Here is a 15,110-nt window from a genome sequence, read left to right as displayed (position 1 = left end):
AGATTTTCTAGTGGCTTTGCATTAATAAGCATGCCCAGAAGGCTGTACATTAAGAGAGCCTGGTATTTAATTTCATTCATGAACTTAATAAGCATTGACATTTCATATTGGCAATGGACAAATTTTACAAGTCCACTGACATATTGTTCTGTATATGAAAGTTACACTATTACACTGTATATGGTTATACTTGTATACAAGCTGACTGAAGAAAATAACTAAAAAAGGAAAAAGTATGCAATTAAAAGACTGGTCCACAATGCAGGGTAAGAATCTCCATATGGGCAGCTCTGCTGACATAAATACCAGATGGAATGGTACAGAAAGTAGCTGAATTCAAATTTACATATTTTGTTGGTGACTGAAATGCCACAAAATCCCTGAATCAGGACTGATATACATATATATTTTTATATATATATAATATAAAAATAGGTAAAGTATTGATTTTGTGTTTGAGGTCTTTCATTTTTAACTAGGGAACAAGTAAGATAAGGATTAAGAAAACTACTGGGGAAAAGGATCGTTTATTTAATGTGTCACAACAAATGCCTTACAGCACACGATTACTGATTAATTTCATCTTTCTATCTGTAAGACCAAAACACAAAAGCCAGAATGACCTAGGGCTGTCATTCTGTCTGCCTATATGAACTCTCTAGAAGACAGTTCTAGTGTTGAGTGAAACCAACAGAACTCCTCCACTGACTTCAGTGAACCCCACTTTCATTTACAATGGAAACACATCAAAACTTCCTGAGGCTGCTGTGACTATTTCTGGAAGGCTACTTCACGTTAAGGTTCTGCACTATATTCTATCATTTTAATATTGTATTAAAATATATTGTAAACAAGTAAGATACCATACTAAACTGAGAAGTCTGAACTTGACTGGTATTCACATCATTGAATTAAATGGAGAAACAAAGCAGAGAAGCAGTGAATTTGCAAATATGAAGATGCTCTTACAAAGGAATAGAGTCAAATTTGAATAACAAGTATTTTGCTTAAAACCATAGCTTCAGGAGGATTGCTATTTCTTTTTCCAATTGTTCCAGTTGCACTGGTCTGCAGTTCAATTTGAAAATTTTATTTCATGAGTTTCAAATATGAAAGACTGTGAAAGGTTTATAAATACCTGGAAACATGAAGCAGCAGCTTCACATTGTGACACAAAGGTCACAAAAACTCTTGCATGCCATTGATACAATTTTGGAGCTCCCTAGATAGAGAACCTAGAACCAGGAATACTGTTTTTGATTTATTTTACTTTTGAATGATTAGAAATAAATTCTGACAAGTTACACTACCTGTCCTTTAGAAGTGAAAATATCCTTCAAAGCCCTCTCCACTTTCTCTGTTTTTCTCAACTGTGAGATAGAAAAAATAAGAGCAAATGTTTGTAGGTCATGGCCCAATCAAATAAGTTTATTAGTTTGTGAAATGGTAAAAACAAAATAGAAGTCACATGATACACATTCAAGTAGAATGTTGACCCAAAGACCTAAAAACAGAAAAGACAAACAAGAAATTAGAAAGTTATAACCTGTGACTATCTTAAGATCTTGTCATCATATGAGTACTTTTAGATATGCAAAGATGCATGAAAACACTGTACACTTTATTATTATTATTATTATTCCATACTATATCATTACCTGTATTTGAAAAACAGGGAACTAATGGAATGAATAAGTTCCACACCAACATGTGAAAGAACTTCTTCATGGTGAGGGTGACAGAGCATTGGAACAGGCTGCCCAGGGAGGTTGTGGAGTCTCCTTCTCTGCAGATATTCAAGGCCTGTCTGGACGCCTACCTGGGCAGCCTGCTCTGAGGAACCTGCTTTGGCAGGGGGGTTGGACCCAATGATCTTTTGAGGTCCCTTCCAACCCCTTCAATTCTGTGATTCTGTGAATGTCACAGGATGAAGACAATTTTATGTTTCTAAACTAGTGCGCCTTGGATATAGGTAATCTGCTTTTCTTTTCATAGTTTTAAAATGCAACAAGAGAGAGATAGAAAGTATCTATCTGGGAAAATCCTACTAATTTTACACTATATTGTATCATAAGTATGCATTTCAATTTTAGTGATATTGATAATCATTTTGGACCAGATACCTTAGGGCTGACTTAGCCTGTTAAAATATTAATAAAATTAAAATATAATTATGGTTGAAGTTTGAATTTGAACAGGTCTAAATATTGAGCGCTATTGTCAGGGAGCAGTTTAAACACTTAACAATAATAACTACAGTGTACACTAAAAGGGATCCATATAGCTTTTTACTACGTGTGAGCAGCAAGCTCTCACCACATTTTGGTCACACGCTGATCACTACTACATAACCTTTAGGACTTTTCAGGATACCTGTAGTACTCTGAATATGTAATTCTAGCTTGATCATGCACATACAATGAACTTTTTTCTTAATCCTGTTTTATTTTAATATAGACCTGCTGAAACTTTTGCATTTAGTCTCATCTTCAATTCAGTCAATTCAATTAATGATAACTTTATCAATCTTTTCTATAATGCTTGAGAAAATCACACAGTTACACCTACCTGCTCACTCTTCCAATCATCAGACTAAAGCAGCACCTTCATGAAAATCATTCTTTGCACATCTGAATCAGCAAGCAACCAGTGAAAGGGCACCAAGAGAATCTGATGAAAGAGAACGTTGAGAAACCTCTGTCATTTAAATATCAAAAAAACAAAACAAGAAAAGTAGAAAAACAGGCAAGAAAAACAGAGGAGTTCTTACCCTGTATAAGCAGTGACGTGAATAAACTGGTCAGCATTCCTGGCACAAAGAAAGTGTAAATTCCAATCCTGGGAACATCTGGAGCCATTCTTGCTAGAAGTAATGGGGTTTTCGTTTCCATTACCCCAATGCTGGTTATGCCAAATAGAAAGCTATTGTAACCACAGACAGCCCTCAGGTAGTTGGGGATGAACCAGAGGCAGAAAGAATCCCCAAACATCCAAAAGATGATTTTTTTTTTTTCCCCTAGATATTACCAGGAAATAGTAGGGAGGGAGGAGGAATATGAAACTGAATTAATTGCTGGGCAGGAGGAAGAAATCAAAGGATGCCACTTACAACAAGGCTGCACTAACATGAGAGCAATTACTAAAATGAATGAGTCTCTTATCAGTTACACATACAGGGATGTGACCACCACATACTTGGCTGTGTTTTTTTTTTTTTTTTTTTTCTCATAGGAAAAACATTGTGATATGTTCTGCAGAGTCTTCTTCTCTCAAGTGTTTCTTGAAGTTGATAAAACCAAGACATGTGAATAGACCAAGACATAGAATAGCTGAAGTAATTTAGTGCTAGCTTTATTTTGCCCTATACTTCTGGAATAACATATCCAGAAATATTGTTTCCTCTATAATGGTCAGAATTTGAGGATAAGCCTTTACCCAGATTATATGATCTGTAAGTAGCTACAGTTAAAACAAATACAAGCTAAAATTCTTTTTCCTGTTTAGGAAGCCAAAGTATTTAATGATTGTTGTTGCAGACTTCATGAACACTTTTATCTGTGTTTACATTTGTTTGCTTTTTTTTTTTTTTAATGCTGAAATTTTCTTGAATTTTGAGATAACAGGCTGTCTAATGTAACATCAGGGGCTTCCATTCTGAATGCTCATACTGTTTATAGTAGAGTCATGGGAAGACTGCAAAGAAAGGGCGAAGAAATTTAATCATACAGAAGAGAGTGATGAGTGAACTCCAGAGGGAAAAAAGAAGAAAGAGGAATGCTAGAAAACACCAAACAGGTATCTCAGTAGAAAAGAGAAGTTTTGCTTGCACTGTTTGTAAATGGAAAATGACAGACCAAATTTGGAAGGCACTACAGCAAAGAAAAACCTTTTTTATAACTACTCAAAAGTTTAAACCTTGATATCTAATCCAGGCATTTTATAACTTTACAGTAAGAAGCTTGGAAATATATACAAGGGCTTTTCTCTTAGTTCTTTTCAGAAATCTCAAAACAGAACTTGAAATTCAAATTTGAGGCTTACTTAAAGATAGCTTAGTATCTTACTGGTAGTTCTGGTCTGCTTCAAGGCCTGGAGTAATAACCATCACCGTTTGGCCAGCATTCTCACTGGTCCCCCCATTACTGCCCGTGGACATCACCATCCAGAATGAGCATGCACTTACTCCTGGCTCATTTCTTCCACTGCCTGCCCAAGCCTACTAAATCCCTCCTGCATGACTTAAAAGGACACCTCTTATTAATTTTACTCCTCACTTGATTTTTACTCTCCTTTCCCTAGACCTTTTACACAGAAATTTATGAGCATTTTGTGTGAATTTGCAGACATGATTACCTTTCCAGTAGCTGTGACAGATTATTTATTTACTTATTTTGTAATATTGCTTTGCTCAATGACTTCAGGTAGGTACAACTGAAGTAACAGAAATGGATTTTAGCCATTCAGTGTTCAGGAATCTGTAGTAATGCTTAGCCTCTAGTTACGGGCATGTGATAACCAATGCAATTAACTCAATCTGTGAAACACAAAGCTGATGGGGACACATACAAGAACATCAGACTAAGCTATTTATGCTACCCATCTCTTCCTTTCATGCTGAAGATGAGTAAATTTAGTTTTATGAAGTTCTAAACATGCAGCGAGGAAAATTTACTCTATCTTTTGGATTGTAGGGTGGGAAATGGGATGGGAATAGATGTAGTACAATTGCAGAAAACTCTTTAAAACCTAACCCTCTGTCCAACCTTATACAACACCATCTAAGTAGTTCCTGCTCTTTTACTCCAGCAACAGTGAAAAGTTAAAAGATTACTAAGAAATGCAGCTATCAAACGAAGCCAGGCACAAAGTTAGAAAAATTCTCTACCTGCTAGTCATAAAATTTGCTTGCAATATTACAGTTAATATCACTGGTACTGCTGACTTTAATAAAACCTCTATCATAAATATTAAGTAAGTCTTGAATTTCCAGATCTAATTCTGTTACTTCCTATAAAATATGCAACATCTAGAAAAAGAAAAGAATGCAGGGGATACTGTACATCTATACACTGCCAGAATAGAAAAAGCTATGAAAAGTGAAAAAGTTTTAAAGGTTATGCACAATTTAGTCTTTTAAGAACTCAGTAAATAATGTTCAACGTCTCTCTTAGGTTAAGTATGTAGTATGTTTTGCATACTAGAAGATTTTAAGCAGAAATAATAAATACAGCTATGTGTCATTGCTAACGTGGCTTTCCACCATTTTAGAGAGGGAACCCTTATTTTTCTCCCGCTAATCTGCAGACGTGATGATGGAACTCTTACATGTTAATGCTTGTTGTAGACATAACTCATGTTCAACCAAGACAAGCAAGATAGTGGGCTTTATTTTCAAGAAGGGCTTTTTTTTTTTTTTTTTTTAACAACTCCAGGCAGTTCATTTTGTTTTGCAGACTGATAGGTTCTAACCCAAATGTGCAACAAATAATTTCTGAAAATAGTGTTCAAAGGGTTAGTCCCAAAAGATGTTTACAATATCAAACCTACTCATGTATACCTACACATACAGAAGATCCAATTCTTTTTCAGTGAAAAATTATATGTTGTGTGGCACAAACAGTAATGGCTTCAAGAAGAAGCAAAAAAAAATTTTTTTTTTAATTATATATTTTTTTCTGACTTTCTGATTATATGAGAAAAAATTCTAGACAAAATCTGAATTTCTTCCAGCAGTGAACTTTCCATTTGTATTACCCTTCCTAACATTTCCCTTAGTCCTGACATTTGCCTGATGACACTGAAAGTCATTAACCTATGCAGTGTATTGTCTCTGAGGATCATTTAGAAACACAGCAGCTAATTTTGACCTGAGGTAACAGGGCCTGTGAGAGCCAAATAAACTGTGGTCATTCCTTGACAGCAGGTAATAATCAAGCAAGCTTGAACCTTGGGGCCAGACAGAGGCCCATCTCCTGTGTCCCTCCTCCCATCCGGTGAGAAGCACTCAGGCAGTAATGGTAAAATGTTGCAATCAACAAATTATTTACAATTTTTGATCTGAAGAAAAATAATGGATCTAGTATTCTCTGCATACATTGTGAAACAAGTATGTAGTTTTATGTACTTTTATGGTAAGTCCCTAACCCAATGAGTGAATAAAATGAAAAATGCATGTCTTTCCTCCCCCACAAATGTGACGCTTTTCTACAGTAGTAATAAACGTTATGTAAAGGTATGCTGTACTTTTATCAGTAGCATTGTAAGACTTCTCAGTAAGCTTTTGAACACAGTTTTGTTTAACACTTTTTATCACAAACTTAACTTTCAGGACCATCTCACAGTTAATTATTGTAAGAAGTGTTTTTCTAAATTTTAGTTCACTCTGTTAATCATAAAGTATTTGCTTTTTTTTCCACTTCAAAACTCTGTGTAGGAAAGCAAGAGTACAGAATGGGAATTTCTTACTTAGTACATGTGATAAACCTGCACACACAACGAGGATGGCTCATGCTAAGTCATGGCATGTGATATTCCTGCCAGTGAAAAACACAACAGAATGCATCTAGAGTTTTCCATGTGTGAGAATCTGCTATTTCAGTAAAGGTAAACCCTTGCATTTTATGCAGCAAAACTGTAACTCTTAAAAAGGTAATAACAGTTAACTCCAACTACCAGAGAAACTGCCATGTGCAATAACGTGACAATGGAGTATTCTGTGTTCTTCTCTGCTTGGGGTTGTGGTGGTGTGTGATCTCAAGTGGCAGCTTTTATATTCTTTATTCCTTAAAATGGACATTGTGGTATTTACTGGATCCAGAAAGAACAGTGCCACTGACACAACACTACACAGGCATTTCCCCCTTGGCTTACAGGTTGATGCTGGGCAAGAGGGGGGAATTTTGGCAAATTCTGTGCATGCTGAGTCAGGAAGAACATGAAAGGAGGGGGAGTGTTCATTGTGCTCTCTCCAAGAATCTTCTTGAGTGCAGGCTGGGATGCAGAAGGCCAAGGATTAAGCAAGAAGGGAGCAGGGGTAGATCAGAGCGTCGTGTGGGAGCAGGGACATTCCCTGTAGCAGAGAGCAAACCTAGAAACTTTAAGCATGACATTTCTGGGGACTTAGAAGTACCATGTGAAGTTCTTACCTGTCTTCTGCTTTTCTGTTCAGACAGTCAGCCAAAAATCTGAGCCAAAACACATCTGATTATTCACCCAAGAATTAATTCTACTCATGTGTTTGTAGTGACCTCTTGCATCTTACAAAGTACAAGCTTCTTAGAAATGTAAATAAAATTAAAGTTTGCTGATGTAATGCTGAGTTAGTGAGGCCAAGTTGGCTTTCCAGACCACTGATAGATTTGAGGGAGGCATCGGCCTTACTGAGATTTTGCTGCTCTAGGGAAAAGCCTAATGTGCCTGTGCCGTAAAGCTGACCCTAAAGTCTTTGTCCTAACATTTTTCATTTGCACGGTAAACACTTTCCTTATAGCTGTGTAAAACATGGCTATCATGTACGTTTTTAGGGTGAGATCATGCAGACTCTCCACTCAAACATATGTATGTATATATATACACATATGTATATATTATTTTTTAATTGTATCTTTGAGTACCATTAAATTCCTATTGCATGAGTAAAATTGAATAAACAAACATGGAAAATATTATTATTATTATTATTATTAATATTTACATTCATCAGATTTGCAGAAATTCAAACTTCTCTGAGCCAGAGTACACCTTGCCTGGAATAAATTATTTCATGACACATTTGTGGCTATCATCCAGACCTGTCTGTAGAACATATAGTAATTTACCTCCCATGTTTTAAATGCTGGAATTGTTCTCATTTGTGCTAGCTGGGATTTCATTTATTTATTTTTTTTTCTGGCATGTCTTTTTGCTCTGGCTTTTTGAAATTTTGAATTTCTACTGTAGTACCCTGTACAAATCCTTTCTTATGCCTTTGCATTTGTGTTTTGTTGTTTTATTTTTGTTGTTGTTTTTATGTTGTTAACCTCAAAGTCAAATATATTAGGATTTTTTGAAGTGAGCATCAGAAATGCAAATTATATTTTTCACCTTTGATGGTCCAGAAATATTTTTCTAACAAATGAAAGTGAAAAGTTAGAAAAATGTTTACTATACTTACATATGACCATATGTATAATAACAAGTGGACCTCTACTATTCTTTCTTATGTAAAAGTTTTTAGCACCTTACCTTGGTCAAACAGACTATCTTGGTCAGCTTCTTCCAAAGGTAGCTCTGTTATTCCAGCCAGTTCCTTCTTCTCCTCAGCTTCAGTATTCTCATCTGTGGCTTGCAGGAGATTAGGTGGGGTAAAGCTACCAGTAGTATAAACTGCCAGAGTAACAGCCTGCTCCGTCAGAGACTCATAGTCATCTGTGACTAAGTCATTGCTAGCCGACTCATCTGCTGGAGGAGGCAAATAGGAATTTTCTGGTTTTGGAGAACTGTCAGTACTAACCAGAACATTGAAAGGCACTGTGAAACTTTGGTAACCAGTAGTGGTATCTTCCGTGGCTGGAGAAGATTTGTCCTGAGATGTTTCTCTGGGGGGTTTGGTAGGGTACACAGGTTCAGATGAGACAAAATTATTATCAAAGTCTTCAGGTACACTGATCTCTCCACTTAGCACAGGTATTTCAGTTGTAAATTCATTGACCAAGATGTCTCCTGTTTGGTCTAATGCTGGTGGGCTAGGATAACCCAGTGGGAGCTCCACACCCATGGCATCCTCCTGAAAAAAGGAATTCAGAGGGAAAAAAGTTTTAAAGGATAGTTTTAATTACCTGGGCAAGCTTGAGAAGTGGGACCATGTGAACCTAATGAGGTTCAACAAGGCCAAGTGCAAGGTACTGCACCTGGCTTGGGGCAATCCCAGACTAGGAGAAGAACTCATTGAGAGCAGCCTTGCAGAGAAGGACCTGGGGGTTTTGATGGATGAAAAGCTTGACATGAGCCAGCAGTGTGTGCTTGCAGCCCAGAAGACCAACTGCATCCTAGGCTGCATCAACAAAGGAGTGGCCAGCAGGTCAAGAGAGGAGATTGTCCCCCTCTGCTCTGCCCTCATGAGGCCCCACATGGAGTGCTGCATTCAGGTCTGGGGCCCCCAGCACAAGAAGGATGTGGGGCTGTTAGAGCAGGTCCAGAGGAGGGCCATGAGGATGATCAAGGGACTGGAGCACCTCGTAAAGGAAGGCTGAGAGAGCTGGGGCTGTTCTCTTCTTCAGGCTGAAGGCTCTAAGAAGACCTTATAGCAGACTCCCAATACTTAAAGGGGGCTTATAAAAAGGATGTAGAACAATTTTTTCTTGGGCAGACAATGACAGGACAAAGGGGAATGATTTTAGTTAAAGGATGGGAGATAGAGATTAGAGCTTAGGAGGAAATTCTTCACTCAGAGGGTGGTGAGGCACTGGAACAGGTTGTCCAGAGAAGATGCGGATGCCCCATCCCTGTAAGTGTTCAATGTCAGGTTCAGCAGGGTCCTGGGCAACATGATCTAGTGGGTGGCATGACAGGGGGGTTGGAACTAGATAATTTTTAAGGTCCTTTCCAACGCAAATTTCTCTATGGTTCATCATCATTTTTAACGTTCATTGCTAAAAAGAACAGCAATCTTTAGTAACGGGAACCTGCAAACTATAACTCAGCATGACATTGTGGGATATGTGAAACATTTGGTTCGTGCATGTGATCCTAATCACATTATCTTTCCTTTTAAAAATGATCAAAGAAAGATGACCTTTACTAACCCTGTCATTTGCTCTTCTCTCATTGAGATGCACTTCTGAATTAGCGAGCCATTGTTTCCTTGATATGTATTTTTGCATAAGAGCATTATTCTATATATTTACAAACTTCTTCACAGTGTTTAAGTTCATTTCTCATGGTGAAATAAATAACTAAATAAACTGGAATTAACTCACCAAATCAGGGCCTGCCAGAGGAATAGTGACCATGGCCTGGATATCATTATCAAAATCACTAGGTGGTTTAATAGATTCTGAAAAAAAATAAAAAAAGAGGGAGAGAGAGTGAGCAATATTTCAGCAATGGCACACTGAATACTCTTCAAACGTAAATTCAGTAAAAACAATGTTAAAACTATTCTCCGTTAAAGAAGACTTTTAAAAAAAAACATCTTAAGAACAGAGAAGCATAAATTTCAATTTAAACTGGCAGCTATTAAGAAAGCAAGTATTTCATATGCAGTGTTCTTTGTATTCTTTATTTAGTATAAATGGGATAGGTCTGCAGAGGGCTGAACCAGGCACAGATGGATGAATGATTAAAATCAGCTGAAGTATGAACCACCCAGTTAAATCCACATAGGTTATGATAACTCATTATATCATGCTGTTCATTAAGACTAAATTTTTTTCAGTTTTACCCACAGTCTATGCTATTGTTACTCCTACTGCTTTGGCTTTTGTGCCCAGTTGCTTCTTTAACCCTCTCAAAGGAGATCTTTAAACACATATCACAGAATCACAGAATTGTAGGGGTTGGAAGGGACCTCAAAAGATCATTGGGTCCAACCCCCCTGCCAAAGCAGGTTCCTCAGAGCAAGCTGTCCAGGTAGGCGTCCAGACAGGCCTTGAATATCTGCAGAGAAGGAGACTCCACAACCTCCCTGGGCAGCCTGTTCCAATGCTCTGTCACCCTCACCATGAAGAAGTTCTTTCACATGTCAGTGTGGAACTTCCTGTGCTCTAACTTGCAGCCATTGCCCCTTGTCCTATCCCCACAAACCACTGAGAAGAGGTTGGCTACATCCGTCAGTCCCCCACCTCTCAGATATTTATATACACTGAGGAGATCCCCTCTCAGTCTTCTCTTCTTCAGGCTGAACAGACCCAGGTCTCCCAGCCTTTCTTCATAGGGAAGACGCTCCAGGCCCCATATCATCTTTGTGGACCTCTGCTGGACTCTTTCCAGGAGATCCCTGCCTTTCTTGTACCAGGGAGCCCAGAACTAGACGCTAGACACAGGTGAGGCCTGACCAGGGCAGAATAGAGGGGGAGGATATGCATGCAAGTTGCTTTTCTGAAATTTATTATTAAAAATAACTAGAGAGAAATAGTTAATTAAAAATAGACATTACTAAAGTGTTCCATATCCACAAAAATTTGGCTTGGCACTTTCAATCTATCTTCAAATATGATATTTTAATAATACTGACCGTATTAGTTCATCTAAACATTTTTAGAGGGACAAAAATGCTTCTGTTTCTAGATGAAACTTTCTGGCTAAGATCTGGTGTGTGTTTTAACATCACTTTGACAAATAGACATATGAGAAATATTTAAAAAATTTTCCCCATTTTTGATCCATCTCCCCAAAACTAGGTCTACGCTAGCTTTGAAAAAATTATTGTTGGGCTATAAAGGGGATGCTTATTAGCTGGATTACTGGACTAGATGTAGCCCTTCAACCTCCTGCTAGGGCTATTCTAAACAAGCTTTAGTGCTATCCTAAACTTGTCTCTACACTTCCTGTATGTTTCAGAGAGAAAAATGATTCATGCCACTGATTATAGATTGAGATCAAATGCACTCTAAGGTGTGCCTTTGTTTCTCCAATGGGAGGTTAGATAACTTGCTTACAATAGAGGCTTAGCTTTTCGAAATCTAGGTTTTGTTTAGAGGAAACTCCCCCTCCCTCCCCCCCCCCCCCCCCCATTAAAGAAAGAAGACTGTCCATACTGGGAAATCAGAATGATTTAGTGAATATTCATGATATCTTGCTGTTTGCTTCTCCTCTTTTTTGTCCTAGTGTGCAAAATACCCAGACTTTCTAAACAAACAAGAAAAACAGATTCTTCAGTGTGATTGGAAGTTAGGCTATGTGATTATATAAAATCATATTTTGCTATAAAATTTAACTTTGTTCTCTGCATCCTTTGAATGCTGTGCAACACTTAAGAGACTGGGATACATCAGATGAAAATGATCTGTGAGCAAAGCAAAGGAAAAGGTATTGAAGGTGAATAAATTTGCAAGAGCAAATTTCAGACTTGTGCCCGCTACTGGACTTCCTACTGACCGTCAGTAAACTGAAGTGTCCCAAGGTCTACTGGCAGGGACCTGTCTTCATGGAGTGCTATGGCAACCAGTTGCTGAAGGTCTGTTACTGTGAGTTTAGTTGCTGATATCTCCCTCTCTTCCTTTGGAGAAAGCGGAGTCTTTTCATTTTCAACCTTATTTGATCCAATAGTTGAGATGTCATCCACAGTGCTTTTGATTTCTGAGCCATCTCTCTCAAAGTTTACCACATATCGTGCTATAGTGCTGCTTGATCTGCAAGGGGAAGATGCAAAAATGTTCAGTGCAGCAAAAACAGTTAATGGGTGAAGCCTGTTTTTTACAAATGAACAGAAACGTTCATGCAACCACAACATATTTTCTCCTGTAAGAATGACATAGATATACTACTTCTAATGAACCTGTTACCTTAAAAATATTTCTGCTATACATTAGCTTTTTTTTTTTTATACATTCTTTTTAATTAAAATTCCAATATTGAAAGATTATAAAAAATGTTCTAACATAATCCAGTCTAAGATGACTACTCAGAGACCTGTAGTAATATGGTTTGAACTCATTACTTATTGGTTTAAACAATCACAAGTGCCTGCTGACAGTTAATAGAAGCCATAATCACCTATTAATTATACAAGAACCTATAAAAAGGGATTAGCAAATTCATTATACTACAGATTATCAAAAATCCTATCATATCTTTAATTTTAACAGCCAGCAAGCAAACCACATTTCACAATGGGAGTCAGTTTTTCAAAGTTCAAATGAGTGTGTAAAGCGTCTCCCTAGATGTACTTGTTCAACAGAAGACTTGAGTCTTTCCTGTTATTAATGCATCACTTGTCATATACTAAATTTACATAATTAACATGAAAAATAACAAACCATTAATTGCTTTCTACAGCATCAAATACTTGGAGATAGAGGAATTTCACCTTACCTAGTATGTGTTACGCATTTACATGACATTGCAAGAATCCAGAAAAAAAAAGCAGAGATTCCTTCCTTTTAAACTATGTATAAAAGAGAAATTCTGGGAAGTTCCAGACAAATTATTCTTCAGCAACACTCCTAAACATCAACAAAAGGCTGTAGTTTTTTTTTGTAGTAGCAGTCAGCAACTTCCTGCATCAAGCTGGTGACTCATGCCATTCTATCTGGCCTGATAACAGAGTTAACAAATCAAATCCTACATACTCATTGAAGATAATGTATATATGGAAACACAGCTAGGAAACAGATGATTAAAAATGAAAATTTAAGTTTCCTTATTGTTTTTACTGTAAGTTTATGACTGATAGAGATCTTTTGTCATCTGAATATAATTTTTCTTAGGTCAATTTCTTTCCCTTTAGAGAGGTCCTAATAAACTTTGTTTGCATGAACCTTTCAGATTAAAGTAAAAGCTGGCCCTGCTGTTTTATATCACAGAATTTGTACCTGAGCAGAACACAAATCAATTCATTTTGTCACATCAAGATAAAAACCTATTATTGATGTATTTATCTACATTTATTACTCTATAAAATGATCTATCTTTATTATGAGTTAAAGATAAATTACCCATCTTTCTCCTTCTTCTGTCTTCATTTCATCACAGAAAAAAGGGTGTGATAAAGGATTGCAAAAGAAAGAAAAACAAAGATTCATGTGTACTGGTAAATCACTTGCACATCAAAAACAGCTCTTGACAATTTATCTTCTGTGTGTCATCTATAATTTTTATCTGTGTGTGAAAATGACAGCTTACTCTCCATCATTACACTTTTTCCCTTCCAAACAATGGAAAACATCATGTTTTGAGTGAAAAACAAAACAAAACAAAACAAAACAACAACAACAAAAAAAAAAACAACAAGAATTTTACTTTACCTTGATAGTCTGAAATATTTGAAATAGATTTCCTATTTCCCACTACAAATGACACAATTTGAGCACTGTCATTGTTATTTTATATCTTTGTGGTGGTAGTAAATACCTTTGACAACAGTAGTAGCAACTATTACTCTTAACCACTCATGGTGCCTACTCAGATCCTAGTCACAGGGGTAATGACCTATTAATCACCTGTGGAGGACATGCCTATGTTGACCTTCTGTAATATAATGCCCTGTTATTTTCCTTGATGAATTGCCTGGCAATTCATCTAATTGATGTCAGTCCATATTGCCTTGTGGGATATGCTGCTAATAAATGAGGAAATACGGTGAAAGGAGAATGAACAACAACATATCTAAGGCCTGTCTTTGGTGATCATGAGCTAACTAAATAGATGATGGGCAGCAATCCTTGTCATCCTTGTTGATGAATATACTTATCAGCTCCTGAGATCTAAGATCAATTTACTAAACAGATCACAGATCTCTGAGTCACGACTGAAACACATTACTTAATGTAAGTTGTAACCATGAGATACTACTACAGATTTTCTTAGCTGGTCATGCAGTAGCCAGCCTTCTCTTTTCTTACATTAATTATCAAAATGTTAAGCAGTCATTTTCACTCTGTTTTGCTCTTCTCTCTCCTATTTCCCAGCAATTTTGCAGAGGGAAAAGCTGGGAAGAAATATGCTTTGTCTAAAATTGCATTGAGATATGAATGTTCTTCAATGTATTTCATATTTCATTATCAACATGTATTAAGTATTATTAGAAGGGCTGAATGTTCCTGGTATCGTGCCATAAGCCCACATATTTCTGTCTCATCCTTCTCTTTCTTTGCCTTTATTATTATTATTATTATTATTATTATTATTATTATTGTTAGTAATTTGGTTTTCCCTTGGCTCTTTACCTAATGTGTTATTTGTTGAAACATTGACAAATGAAATATTCAGATTTTGAAAGAAATTGTAGATTCTCTATTGAAAAATTATACAGTAGCTTTTATCAGCAGTAAACATACAAGGAAGCTAACACTAACATAAATGGCAAGACAGAACAGGAATCTATTAAAAAATAAAGCATTTTAATTGTTTGACATACCTGGGAGCAACCTATTGGAAAACTTTTATAAGTGTGAACATGTATCCTCCTGCAA

The 15,110-nt window shown here is 36.7% G+C and overlaps 1 protein-coding gene across 1 annotated transcript in view; it reads right to left on the bottom strand.

Annotated features, from left to right (window-relative positions):
* The window catches only part of IMPG1 (interphotoreceptor matrix proteoglycan 1), a gene marked incomplete at both ends in the record, with an annotated part of 58,097 nt that overhangs the window by 14,379 nt on the left and 28,608 nt on the right, over positions 1-15,110 (bottom strand). Inside the window, 4 exons of the mRNA XM_084283285.1 lie at positions 8,224-8,764; positions 9,957-10,033; positions 12,076-12,329; positions 13,635-13,655. Of these exons, the coding sequence (XP_084139411.1) occupies positions 8,224-8,764; positions 9,957-10,033; positions 12,076-12,329; positions 13,635-13,655 (893 nt within the window). The remainder of the gene's footprint in view (positions 1-8,223; positions 8,765-9,956; positions 10,034-12,075; positions 12,330-13,634; positions 13,656-15,110) is intronic.

The sequence above is a fragment of the Netta rufina genome (assembly GCF_964035555.1).
Source record: "Netta rufina genome assembly, chromosome: 3".
Lineage (NCBI taxonomy): Eukaryota > Metazoa > Chordata > Aves > Anseriformes > Anatidae > Netta > Netta rufina.
Note: the sequence above shows the minus strand (reverse complement) of the source record. Positions and strands in the feature narration are given on the sequence as shown.